Below are 13,242 nucleotides of genomic sequence, written 5' to 3'. Positions count from 1 at the left end.
ATATCTCTATTGTTTATAAAATATGTACATATAATTGTATTGCTTTTTGGTTGGTTTTTCATTATTTTGTATTTTTGTTGTACTTTATTACTTGGTGTAAGAAGCTCCAGAAATAAAAGCTCTGGAAACAAACTTGGCCATTTACTGTGGTTATTTACATCCTACTCAATTAAGTAAAATATGGTGAGGTGGTGGTTATGATTAGATAAAGTAAGAAAAGAACTGAAAACAAACGTTCAAAAATGTGTAAATATTTTAATCGTTCAGATTTGCAATACTCGTAGTGATCCATTTTGTTCAGAGACCTGTAGAATATTCACTCAATGCTCTCTCTGAATCCAGAATATATAATGAAGAGGAAATTCCTTGACTTTGTTCATGATGGTCAGAAGAGGTTCTGGCCAGAGTGGCCAATACAACAGATGGAAGGAAAGCAAAGAGTTTTGCATTTTAATGTAAATACAGAGCACCTGTACATCCAAATGTAGGCTTTATAACTGTCAAATGATAATCTGTATGTACAATATAACTATAATTTATTTAGATGGCATTATGAACTCCTCTTACACTAAGAAAAACTGTCAGATAACAGATTTCTGAATAAACTGGAACAGGCACATCACTCTGGTCCGCCTCGCTGCAAAAGAGAAAACAAGCTATGGTCAGAGGTTTGTCTATATTCTGGTCTAAAAACCATTACAACATTTATAAAAGCGTTTATATTTAAGTGCAGATATAGAAGTTTGTTAGGTAACACTTTACTTAAAGCCTTTATGTATAACACATTTTTAATACATTGATTATGGCTTGCAATGGACCTTATTATATGCATTGTGTAATCTCATGAATAATTCTAACCAGTTATAATACACCTTTTAGAAAACAATGTATTAAAACACAGCAAACAACCAATTTCAGATGTAACGAGTCTGTAATATTATAATGAATTATATTGTACATTATGAAAACCTTTATAATGCAATTATACAGAAAGGCTTTAAGCAAAGAGTTACCGATTGTTAAAACTGAAATGAAATGCGTTCTTCATATTCTCTCAAAATGCAAGTATACTGATTCTGATTGGGATGTGCAAACAAAAGAACACTAACCTGGATGTAGTCCATTTCATCGAACGCAAGGGTTCTTCTGCGGTATCTCTGAGGGAGATCTTTAACTACAGAGATGCTGTCGGGGGTGCCCGGCAGTCGGCTGACGGGTCCCGGTGGTCTGGGTGGAGGTGATATTGACGTTGCAGGTGGCGGTGCGGATGGCGAGATCTGTGGGAGACTGGCTGTAAGCACCTTCAGTGCCTCTTGTACTGAAAACACAGTACACACACACACACACACACACACACACACACACACACACACACACACACACACACACACGTTACCAACAAACTAGTAGAGCAAGATTTTAAGTTTGCTACCATGACAAACTAAATCAATGAAAGTAGGCTAAACATATACCACAATGGAAACTAGGGGGAAAAACGAATGTTTGGCATGATAAATTTACTACATCTATTACAAGGAGCAGTTTGGAGAACTTTTAATACATTACACAAATAAAAACTTCACATAATATATTTCACATAATAACAGGCATTACATTACATGTAATGGTTATGGAAGAAATAAAGCAATGAGGTTACTACTGACCATTTGGCCTAGGGACACCATTTCGATCAGGAAATTTAATTAAAGGTGCATGAGGTCGCACAGCCTGCAAAGGAATAGTTAAATGTAATGAGAAAAAAATAAAAATGTTTAGCATAAGTGACTTTTCTACAACCATAGACACTTATAAACATACAGGGATTGCATTTACTGCACATAATGCTTTAACGTTTGGATGCGATGATATTGTGCTTTACAGGAGTGAAATAAAGCAATAAACAGAGAGGAAACTTCGGCTGTCCACAAGGGCATCTGTCAAACCAGGGGAATCAATGCATATCGGTGAGGTAAAAACACTCAAGATCAAAATTACTCAATACTATGCAGATAAGAGATCATCGCTTCAACAATGAGCTCAAAGGAGCAAGATGTCACAGCAAAATGATCGGTATACAGGCTGAAGCAAGTGTTTACCTGCACGACCCGACTGGCAGCTGCCATCTTGCCACTCACTTTGCTTCCCATGACGACATCCGATCACTGCTTCCGGTTCAAACACACTGACAAGACCACAAAGCTAATACATTATTAACCAGAAGAGGGCACTGTTGTATCATAAATTTAAGGACAAACGCGGCAAACAAATAGTGATGAGAATATATTTTCCCGCATTCGTTCTTTGGAACCGTTCGTATCAACTGGTTCAAAAATCATTGTAGCAGTTTTACTACAGGTGACCGTTTGGCACGATTAACGATAAAACAATAACAATAATAGTATTAATAACAGTCATTTCAAACCAATTTTGCGCAACGGCTTTAATGATTCACTGAAAAGATTCGACACAAATGAAGAGTTTGCATTTGGCAACCAGACGAGAGCATGTAAGGACTATCATGGAAGACAATTCAAATATCGCATTAATTAAGTTATCCAGAAGTAAAATACTATCGTTATGATCGAGTGTGTATCAGAGAAGCTGTCACATTAGCTGCATCAGTAAATCATAATGAATGAACTTGAAACAGTGTCATTCACATATACATGCGAATCCATCTAATTCATGAGCTTTGATATCGCACAATAATACATTACTGCAGAAAAAACGCAAAATTATTAATTCACTGTACCCTTACCCTAGCTCATCCTGCTAATATCCATTACAAGCAGTTAACTTATGCCTAAAAAATAGCGTAACATTTAAATTCTATAGAGCCACGCTTCATAATAAGCACAACAAACATACATTCTTACCATCAATACGATATCCAGTAGTGCTAGTAGTAGAGCATATAACCTTATTTTTCCATGTTGACCTCCGAAACACAATACACACCGTGATGACAGCGGCCTTTAACGGCCAATCCTTTATTTCTGGCTGCTCATGCTTAGTTTGATGCAAGTGGGCGGGGTTTCGTGGATCACCTAGTCACATGACTGTCACGTGACGTCTCGACGACTTCCTGGCGGTAGTTTCGGATACGGACGGGATCGTTGTTGCGCAGCTTGGAATCTTTTAACAAAAAAGTAATATTAGTAAACAAAACACCAAGAGCAAAAACCAGAAGCGACAGTAAGTGAGACGAGTTGTTCACATTTGCTCACTTTGTGAGTGTAATTGTTTTAAATCCTTGTCCACCAATTTTGCGAACCAGCTTAAATGGTTCAGTGAAAATATTCGAAAAATTGTTTACACGCAACCAGACGAGACGAGGGCATGTAAGGTCTACCATAAAGGCAGTTAATGCTGAACTATCGCATTAATTATTCAGAAGTAACTGCAATCTTTATGTTCGAGTATGTAGCAGCGAATATAATAGATTTTATTTATAATGCACTTTTCATTCCGAAGAATCTCAAAGTGCAACAAATATTAATTATTATAAATTGTGAATATGTCACAATTATTTGCATTAACTTGAAACAGTATGTTAATTCATTCTCACATGCGAATTAGTCTAATTCATGAGCTTTGATATCTCACATCAATAATGCATCACTTCAGAAAAAACGCACAAAATTCACTGTACCCTTACCCTAAGCTCATCCTACTAAATTCATTACTAGAAAGTCATTGATTGTAAGATGTGGGAACATTGGACCTAATCAAATCCCATTTGGCATGTATCATTGAAACTAATCATGAATCTATTATATCACAAATCTGTTTTTCAGAAATTACTGCGTCTGTTAACAAAATAAAATGTAAACGTTTTATATCTGAGGTTTTTGCAACCTTCATCAGATATCTGAATGGGATTAATAACTAAAACATTTTTGCACATAGAACGATGAGTTCCAGTGGCCATGATGGACCCTCTTCAGAGTCTGACCCTGCTGAAATAAACAGCCTGCCTGATCCATCAGCTTCTGATGGAGTGACACCCACACATTTGCTAAAGTGATTTTCCATTCTTTCTTTGTTTTATTTGTATGGTTTGTTGTTATCGTTACAAATGTACAGTACAAATTAACAGTATACAACTACAACTGTTGTTTACTATGTATTATGTACAGAAATCCAGTGTCTAAAATGTTTTTATTTTAAATTAATTAAAGCTGCTATCCATAACTTAAATAATAAAAATAAAATTTACGTAACGAGAATGTACGACATAAATCCATTTTCTATCGTGTTTTTGTCTTACCCTGAATCATTATGGTAGACTTATAATAATATTTAAACATCCAATATTAAATGTTTAGCTATGTATATCTTAACACACATTAATAGTTTAACTGTAAAAAAAAAAAGTGTTGCATTGGAATTGACAATCATCTTCAGTAAATATTCTCTGCATCACCTTCCCTGGTCTGACTGGCCATCATTGTCGAGCACTGTTAGACTGCTCTGGCAGACCAGCTTAAAAATGTAACTTTTTAAATGGTCTGTGAAGTTGTGGCAATAAACAACAGTGGTACGTAATGGAAAACAATATTAACAACATATAGTTACAGCCCTGAAGTACATTATGTAATAGATAACAGTGTAACTATGCTCAATTAGTTTCTTGTGTCTTTTTTTTCAAGAATGAAAGAAATAATGGAAAATCAGTGTTTTGAAATGAATGTTAAAGTCAACATGGGTAAGCTTCAATTATATGTGAATAAGCAAAACACTTATGTAAATATTAACCACTAGTAATTGACCTAATGCTAATTGTGTTTAATTCTTAGGAAAACACAAAGAGACATGTGAAGCTGAGGCAGATCAGTAAGTGCGGATTTATAACTAATCCTGTATGTGTATACTGTTATAAAATAACCTTACATTCATCTCCACCAATCTGTAGATCCAAGTATGAAAGTGCAATAGAGCAGGCAAGATTCTCATACTTCAACAAAACACTGGTATTAAACAGGTAAATATTAGGTGGTGTCAAACTTTCCCCCCCAATACAATCAATCTGATTGCGTCCATGTTAAAATGTTTTTGTGTGTTTTCTAGAATGCAGATTTGGAATGCCATCATTGATAAGATGATTCAGAATGATGCAGATGCAGAGTGAGTGAATCTTAATTTAAATAAATCGAATGAGCACATTCAGATCCAGATGTCCTAACAGTAATCCAATCTTTCATCACACAGGCCACTAAAGGAACTGACCAAGCAGAACACTGAGCTCTGTGAAAAGACCATGAAAATTTTAAAAGTATGTTTTTAGAAACATTAATTCTCATATTTATGAATAATTCCCTTTCTAAACGGTGTTATGGCCATAGAATATTTAATTGTCGATTATTTTTTTCCAGGAAACACGAGAGCTTCAGGACCAGATCACAGATGTTCAAAAGGAAAGACTTGGTATGTGCTAAGGTCTAGATGAATTATAGACTTTTAATGCACAGTATTTTCAGCTGATTTTAAAAATGAAAGCTTTAAAGCTTGTTTAATGGTATAATGTATTTTGATGAGATGCAACATCTGATGGGTCAAACTGTTTTTAAAAATTAAAGAAAAAAAGCTACGCTCACATTTTCAGTAAGCAGGTTAGTAGAAAACAACCATATCTCATTCATGTTTTCCTAGACTTAAAAGGACGAATTAAGAAAAAAATGCTGGAGATAAATGACTTGAAACGGGTGAAGGAAAATCAGGGAGAGGTTCAGCAGAGAACCAAGGAAAGAGCTGAAGCGGTTCTACAGAAATACCAGAAAGTCACCACCATTTTACAAAATGTGCTCCGGGTATGTGGCTTGCTTGTGTCCTCGTCACTTGTTTTTTTGGCTCATTATGCATTTGAACCTCTTTTATAAACAATCTTGCTTGTTTTTCAGGGAATTATACTGGCCAGTAAAGTCAACTGGAGAGATGATCCTAAATTAAGAGACATTGCGATGGGACTAGAGAACATACCTAACTAAAAAGGACTCATCTGAACAGTTCAGATTAATGTATATAGCTCACCTGTAAATGCGCTCACTGTTACCATGTACAGTTTAATGGATTCTTGTACATTTATGTCAAGGATATTTCGCTGAAACAGGCAAAATGTATATTTAAGCTTTTCATAACAGCTCGTTTTATATATAAACTGTAGAGAATATTTTAGAAACACCTTGAAATGGGATATTATTAGATTAAATTAACTCCATTTACAGATGAAATGACCTTTTTAAAATGAAGTTCAAACTGAATTTAAATAAAAGTAACATGAAACCATGTTCACAACCTGTTTAACTTTTGTATTGTCATAAATGGAGTGAAAAATGGTTGTCGCATACCAGAATGCAGACCAGGAAGCCTTAATGGCTAGTTAGCTTATGGTTAATATTATTCAATAGCCTGTGCGATCTGCTGTAACATCAGCTGAATGGAAAAGAGGAATAGTAAGTGTTTACATTTTCATTCATATATTACAGATATGTTTTTTGGAATAACATGCACTGATACATAATACACAATATATAATGTGCAAGATCAGTTTTGATTATGTTTGACTTTTATTATTTCATATAGTTAAAAAAACAACAACAACAACAAAATAAACTAGACATCAACTAAACAAAACAGCCTTTTACAAAGCATTTTATTTTCCAGCTACATTAAGTGAAAAGATTTAATACAGACATAAAAAATACAGACATGATTTAATAAATTTTAGGCAGTAGAAAAAGTATAGCATCATATTTTCACCACCTGTCCTGCTATACAAGGGCTCACTCTCTTTCCATCCACTAGCACAGGGTTGGCCTGAATGAGTAACCGTCCGTAAGTCCCTCCCACCTGTCCTTTAGTGAGACGGCCAGGATTGACACATACACAGCCAATCACATCCTGGGAAATAACAGCAAATTTGTTCCGGTCAGAATAGAAATTAAAAATTGTTGACGTGATATATAAATAACACTTTTTTTGAAATGTGATTTATTTACCTTGATGAAATACCGAAGTTCAGAAGGAACGATAAGAATGTCAGGTGTGAGGTTCATTTGGCTGAATTGTTGAAACTTCTCATAATCCATGTTAACTTCCTCCGCAGGAGGATAGAGAGGATAGTAGCTACAAGAACAATTAAGATTTATAACTGTGTATTACAGGAGCAGCAGAGAAGAATAACATTTCAAACAACGTTTTACTGCTACTCAAGCCCGAGGTCATTTTATTTAAGATGAGGAATGTTCTACAAACCTCCTCTGGGTCAACATGTGTTTCATGATCCGTGAGAAACGCTCTGTGCCAGTGCCACTGCAAAAAAAAGGTAATGACACATCAGCTTGTGTACACTTAAGACTTTATTTTTAAATTCAATGAATGAATCAGAAAACAGTACATTTTATACAAAAGTTAATTTACTCGTTCCTAAAGTAGTAGTAGAAGTGTAGGTTTTCATGCTGTAATTACCAGTTGGTTCAGTGGTATTACCTGCTGATCTCTTCAGCTCCCATATGAAACACAATGTCTGTAGATGTCAGGCCAAAAGTCACATTACCAATGAGGAGTGTGCAGGGGTCACTTGCTAAGGTCACTCGCTAAGGGTGGAAAAGTAATATTGGATGACAAGAGCAGTAATAGAAACGGTTTAATTAATTCAGCTTAAGATAATGTAAGAATAATAAAATATAATGGAATAAAACCATGTGTTTCTAATGGAAAAAAGGAATAATTCAACCCAAAATGAAAATTCTCTTTTATGCCATGCCTGATGTATGGTACATGAAAACAAACAGATTTATAGGAAAATAATTTCAGAATCTGTACAATGCAAGTGAATGGCTGCTGCTCGGTTGACGCTTGAGAAACCACTCAAAGCGAACACGAGTCGTGACGCTAATCCACAGGATGGGTCAATGTTTTCTGAAGCGTAACGATAGGTGTGTAAAAATAACTATTTTTATTAACTATAAAGGTCTACCGTCATATGAGGGTTCATGAGAGGAATATTGTGACGTGTGATTTAAGTGCATCGTTTAAGTTTATGTGAGAAGATGCGTTCCTCTGTGCTTCCTCATTACTTACTGTTGGAAATACACATTAGTATTTTTCTTACACACACCCATCAAGCACTTTAGAAGACATTAATTCATCCATTAATTCATTTGTTGGTTGAACTATCCTTTTAAGTATGAATCATATTAATAGATAAAATATTAATCACCAGTACTTCAGAATAAAAAAGGTTGCCAATTACATTCAAATGAACAGAGAATTTAACTAATCATCTCACCGCTGTATCATCTTTGCTGAGGTTGGTCAGGTTGAAGGGTGGCTGAGGATAGATGTAATGATGATGGACATCCCTCTGAGATGGCACAAACACCAACCTGCATCCTGAACTATAGTACAGGAATGCAAGTGTTAAAAACACAATTATACATTGGTGAGCAATGTGAAGCTGTAAGAAAGAAAGAAAGAAAGAAAAAAAGGAAAGAAAGAAAGAAAAACACACCCTTTGGTTCCTTCCACTATGCTGTCCACACATCTTTTAAAGATGGATTCAAATGTTTCTGTTACCTGGTTTTTCTGTGAAAAAATTGAAATTCAAGGGCTTAAATTTGTGGCCATGACGAAAAATATGTAATATAGGAACTTCAAACGCATACAAAATCTGGTTTACCTCAATCTGCTCATGTTTGGAATCAACAAATGGCCCAAACTATGAGAGAAATAAACTGTTAATTACTAGTGAAAATGTCACAGATTCAAATATATATTGTTTAAATGTCCAGAAAAGCAGCCATACTGTGAGATAAAAGAGGTTTTATTACAACAATCTAATCGTTGGAAGCTGTACCTACCAGAATGCATACATCAGGACGATCTTTATTGATGATAGTAATGAGGTCAATCAGAGGGTCATAGGTCAGACTTTCAGAGGGGGTGTACGGTCCACAAGCCATCACAACCATCACAGGCTCAGACACTAAAAAATGGTGTTATGAAGGATTGATTTAATGTGTGCCATGATCTCAGATGTTCTTGATACATTTTCACCAATCTTACCTTCATCCGTTTCTTGTTTCACTTCAGAAGGGCAGTAAAAAGGCAGGGGAATACCCTAGTGGACAAACAAATCACTGAATAAATATGAGTAGGTATAATTCAAGAAATGTTAAACTTAACCTAAACAAGTCCAAACTAAAAAGGGTATAAGTGAGAGTTACCTCATATAAATTGGTGGCTACAAACTTCTCCCCAGAGGTGTTCATACCATCCATGACAACAACCTACAAAAAAAAACCAAAAAAAAACAAAACCTTATGCCAAACATCACTATTCATTCACAAATTACTGAATTTACCTACAAAAACTAATCAGTAACCCTTAGATTCTTTTTCAGAATGACATTGGCGATCCGGATCATGAATCAATACACTGATTCATGACCGTTTGAATCTTTATTTGAGGTACGAAAACAAACGCGGGAGAGAAGACCATGCTGAATAAAGTCGAAGATTTTGCTAGTTTTGCTAGTTTTGGACCAAAATGTATTTTCGATGCTTCAAGAGATTCTAATTAACTAACTGATGTCACATATGGACTATTTTGATGTTTTTATTTCCTTTCTGGACATGGACAGTATAGTGTGCCTACACTTAGATACGCTGTCGGACTAAATATAAAATATCTTAAACTGTGCTCCGAAGATGAGCGGAGGTCTTATGGGTGTGGAACGACGTTAGGGTGAGTCATTAATGACATAAATTTAATTTTTGGTTGAACTAACCCTTTAAATCAAATGCGTTATTTCCTATTATCGATACAATCGATTGATTATCTTTTAAAATGATCTTAGATCGATATATGTCATCCGGAAGGCCAACTTGCCGAGCACAGATCAATGTAGTCGGATCATAGGAATATAAATCAATACATTGATGTAGTAGATGAATCGTTACACTCCTAAATATAACATTCCTTAGCAATTTATTAAAGACAAAGACTAAAGAAAAAGGAAAAAGCAGTATGTGCATGAAATAGTAGGTGTGTATATCACCTGTCCAGGGAAGAGTGAGAACTCTTTGAGCTCTGACAGATCCACAGGCACCTGTCTGCCTCCCTGCTCCTGTCCAGCCTCCAGCAGCACAGACTGGGCATTGAGCTTCCCGTTACTGTCACAACACACCTGCCCCAATACTGTGATGCTATCCTGTAGGACAGAAAGAAAGTGAAATCATTAAATACATACGACTCAAATTAACTTTTGTACACCAGCCAAAAGTTTGTTCTATTTTTATCACTTATAAATGAATATTGAGCCATAATGATGATATCTGTGCTTGTACCTGAACAGGTAATGAAACTGGAGAGAATTCCTCAATGTTAAAATGACTTCGCAATTCCTCTCCGAGCTCTTCAATCTTTTCGGTCAGAACTACAGGTAGGACAGAGAACAGAAATAAATGGTAAGAATATATAAGGAGACACAAATTGTATGTATATTGGATGATACATACAGACTATGTCATGCAAAAAAAAAGAACAAACTAATTTTACTTCCTGCCATGTACCTTGAAGTGTTTCATCAAATGTCATGTAAAACAATCATATAATCATGACAATGCATATCTTGGAAAAAGCAAAATTTTGTATGAAGGTTTGATTGACGGCAGCAATGAGAACACAGACTCACCATCCCGCACGTCTCTGAGTCTCTGGAACATGTACTTGTAGCTGCTGATGAGTGAATTGTCTCCTCCTTCCAGCATCTCCACCCTAACACCGGTCTGTCCTTTACCCATCCAGCGAGGACCCTGCACTGTCCCAAAAGAAGAAACCACCTCTCCTCGTCCTCCACGCATGCCATATTTCTGAGAAGGTGTTGCACTACACAAACATATAGAACAACTTTATATTAGATTAAATGTATTATGTCATCTTGGAGAAAAAAGACATCAGATTCAGTTTGCCATGGTAATTGGTCCATGTTGTCTTTAGGATCCTTACTGGGAGATCAAATTTATGAAGAACTTATTTCAAGCTATCTAGATAAAAGTTTGGTGAATTGGTTACCTTGGTGAGAAGCTGGCAGGTGACAGCATTAGACTGGGACTGGCGAGTCGGGCCACACCTCTCTTGGACTGAGGATGTTCTGGGGTGGTCAACGCTCGCTTCTGAGAGCCCTACGGTAACATGCAGATGAAGACAATAATACATTATAATACATTTGTGCTTTATTACATTCCAATTAAAAAGAAAGTACATTTCAATATATTGCAAATCAGCAGTTCAATTAGAAGTTGGCAAAAATGAGATTTAATTTAAGAGCTGAGCTAAAAAAAAAAAAATGTATACTTTCAATTTTCAGCATCATTACTCCAGTCTTCAGTGTCACATGATCAATCAGAAATCATTCTAATATGCTGATTTATCCTCAATGTTAGAAATGGTTGTGCTGCTAAACACTTGTGTTTTTAACCTGTGACTTTTTTCAGATTTCATTGATGAATTTAAAGTAAAAATAAAAAAAGAACAACAGCATTTATTTAAAATAGAAATCTTATGTAACAATATAGTCTGACAAGCCAGACCCACATCACCCACAATTGGATAGCGCTTTTTTTTCTTACTTTTTAAAATAAATTAATACCTGTATCCAGCAAGGATGTGTTAAATTGATAAAAAGCGAAAATAAAGATTTATATTTTCAGAAAACACTTCTACAGTGATTGAACAATGCTGCTTTTTTTTAACCCTAAAAATGCGCTAACATTGATAATAACCAAGTATCAAATCAACATATTAGAATGATTTCAGAGGGATCATGTGATAGTGCAGACTGGAGTAATTGCTGATTAAAATTCAGCTTTGCATCACAGAAATAAATTGACCAGTACATCTCCCCCATTAATCCGTTTCCTATTTTTCTCACCTTGGCAGGTGTTGAATAGGAATCCAACATGTTCTCCTCTTCCTCTTCTGCTCGGATTCTGTGAGACTATTAAGAAGACCACTCTGAACATTTAGGGCCAAAAGTAAATTATGTCAAATTAAACCTAGTGATGATTTGAGTGAAAAGGATACAGTTCCTGGATAGAGTTTATGTCTCTAGTCTTGTTAAACTGGTTTCCCTTTGATGAGCCTTTTGACTTTTTCTTCTTGTTGAGTATCTGTAAGGATACATCAGCATTATGTAAATCAAGCAGGGAAAACATAGTAGCCTATCTTATTTATTGATATCTGAATATTACAGAATATCTGTGCTGCAGTTGACATCCAGTAGTATGTGTTTATAATAGCCTTGTACAAACCTCATGTTCAAACTGATCCAGATTTTCAAGAGTGAGTGGCAGCTGGTCTTTAGAGGTGCTGAAAGCAACCCACTCGAATACAATCTCATCACCCTTCAGCCTGTGACACAAACACTGCTCCAACACTACAAGAGACAATTATTACAGCATATGACCATTGTAAGGTGTGTGTGTGTGTGTGTGTGTGTATATGTATGTATGTATATATATATATATATATATATATATATATATATATATATATATATATATATATATATATATATATATATATATATATACCGGTATATATATATATATATATATATATATATATATATATATATATATATATATATACACACACACACAATTTATATTTTCACAGTAAGGCAAGCAATGTTTTACTTTCTATATATAAAACCTATAAATAGGAAAATTGATGTTTACTTTTGTCCACAGTGTCATTGTTGAAGGCTATGTTGAAAGTGTCCAGGTCAGATTTGATGTCCTCTGCACTGACTGATGCCATTGTCGATGTGTTCACTGATGTTCAAATATAAAAATCTGTAAATAGAAACGCACTCAAGAAGAGGTAGACGTTCCGATTCACACATTCCATCATCAAGCATAACTTTAATTTTAACAGTGAAAAAAAACCTCACTAATAAAACACTGAACTGACGCTGAACATAACAACGTAAACTATTTTTCTTTCTAAATACCCTTTTATTCAGTTCAAGATAGAGCTCGAAATTAGAAAAAAATCGTTAACACAGACAATACAATAATATGAAAGGTTACCTTCTATATTATCGTCAAAAATCAGCTGTCATATTCCTCATCAGCTTTTGCCTCACGTTCGGATTGCCGCGAAAAAGTACCAGCAAAACAGAACTGAAAGGTCACTTCCGGTTTCTCCCCGCGCCCTCCAGGACGCCAGGGGGAG

At 35.3% G+C, this 13,242-nt stretch overlaps 3 protein-coding genes across 4 annotated transcripts; 1 reads left to right on the top strand and 2 right to left on the bottom strand.

Annotated features, from left to right (window-relative positions):
• Positions 1-235: 235 nt before the first annotated feature.
• kgd4 (alpha-ketoglutarate dehydrogenase subunit 4) lies at positions 236-3,011 on the bottom strand. Its single transcript, XM_067414087.1, has 5 exons — positions 2,877-3,011; positions 2,097-2,182; positions 1,665-1,728; positions 1,110-1,318; positions 236-637 (listed from the first exon to the last, which is right to left on the bottom strand). The coding sequence occupies exons 2-5, from the start codon at positions 2,145-2,147 to the stop codon at positions 620-622; spliced, it is 342 nt and encodes a 113-aa protein (XP_067270188.1). The 5' UTR covers positions 2,148-2,182; positions 2,877-3,011; the 3' UTR covers positions 236-619.
• A 23-nt stretch (positions 3,012-3,034) lies between these two features.
• cenph (centromere protein H) lies at positions 3,035-6,289 on the top strand. Its single transcript, XM_067414082.1, has 10 exons — positions 3,035-3,195; positions 3,910-4,023; positions 4,653-4,708; positions 4,800-4,836; positions 4,916-4,984; positions 5,071-5,127; positions 5,212-5,275; positions 5,376-5,427; positions 5,653-5,810; positions 5,901-6,289. The coding sequence occupies exons 2-10, from the start codon at positions 3,914-3,916 to the stop codon at positions 5,985-5,987; spliced, it is 690 nt and encodes a 229-aa protein (XP_067270183.1). The 5' UTR covers positions 3,035-3,195; positions 3,910-3,913; the 3' UTR covers positions 5,988-6,289.
• Positions 6,290-6,623: 334 nt separating this feature from the next.
• Positions 6,624-13,225, bottom strand: pola2 (polymerase (DNA directed), alpha 2). 2 transcript variants are annotated; one of them, XM_067414079.1, is made up of 19 exons: positions 13,098-13,225; positions 12,744-12,839; positions 12,315-12,439; positions 12,088-12,173; positions 11,936-11,993; positions 11,077-11,186; positions 10,697-10,890; positions 10,350-10,438; positions 10,061-10,213; positions 9,228-9,290; positions 9,067-9,121; positions 8,862-8,986; positions 8,681-8,719; positions 8,513-8,586; positions 8,291-8,399; positions 7,489-7,595; positions 7,255-7,311; positions 6,999-7,125; positions 6,624-6,900 (listed from the first exon to the last, which is right to left on the bottom strand). In XM_067414079.1, the coding sequence occupies exons 2-19, from the start codon at positions 12,823-12,825 to the stop codon at positions 6,748-6,750; spliced, it is 1,806 nt and encodes a 601-aa protein (XP_067270180.1). In that variant the 5' UTR covers positions 12,826-12,839; positions 13,098-13,225; the 3' UTR covers positions 6,624-6,747. The 2 variants fall into 2 exon arrangements, with proteins under 2 accessions (XP_067270180.1, XP_067270179.1); XM_067414078.1 differs by having other exon boundaries at positions 12,744-12,860; positions 13,098-13,221.
• Between the last annotated feature and the right edge of the window lie 17 nt (positions 13,226-13,242).

The sequence above is a fragment of the Pseudorasbora parva genome, chromosome 13 (genome assembly GCF_024679245.1).
Source record: "Pseudorasbora parva isolate DD20220531a chromosome 13, ASM2467924v1, whole genome shotgun sequence".
Classification (NCBI taxonomy): Eukaryota; Metazoa; Chordata; class Actinopteri; order Cypriniformes; family Gobionidae; genus Pseudorasbora; species Pseudorasbora parva.
Note: the sequence above shows the minus strand (reverse complement) of the source record. Positions and strands in the feature narration are given on the sequence as shown.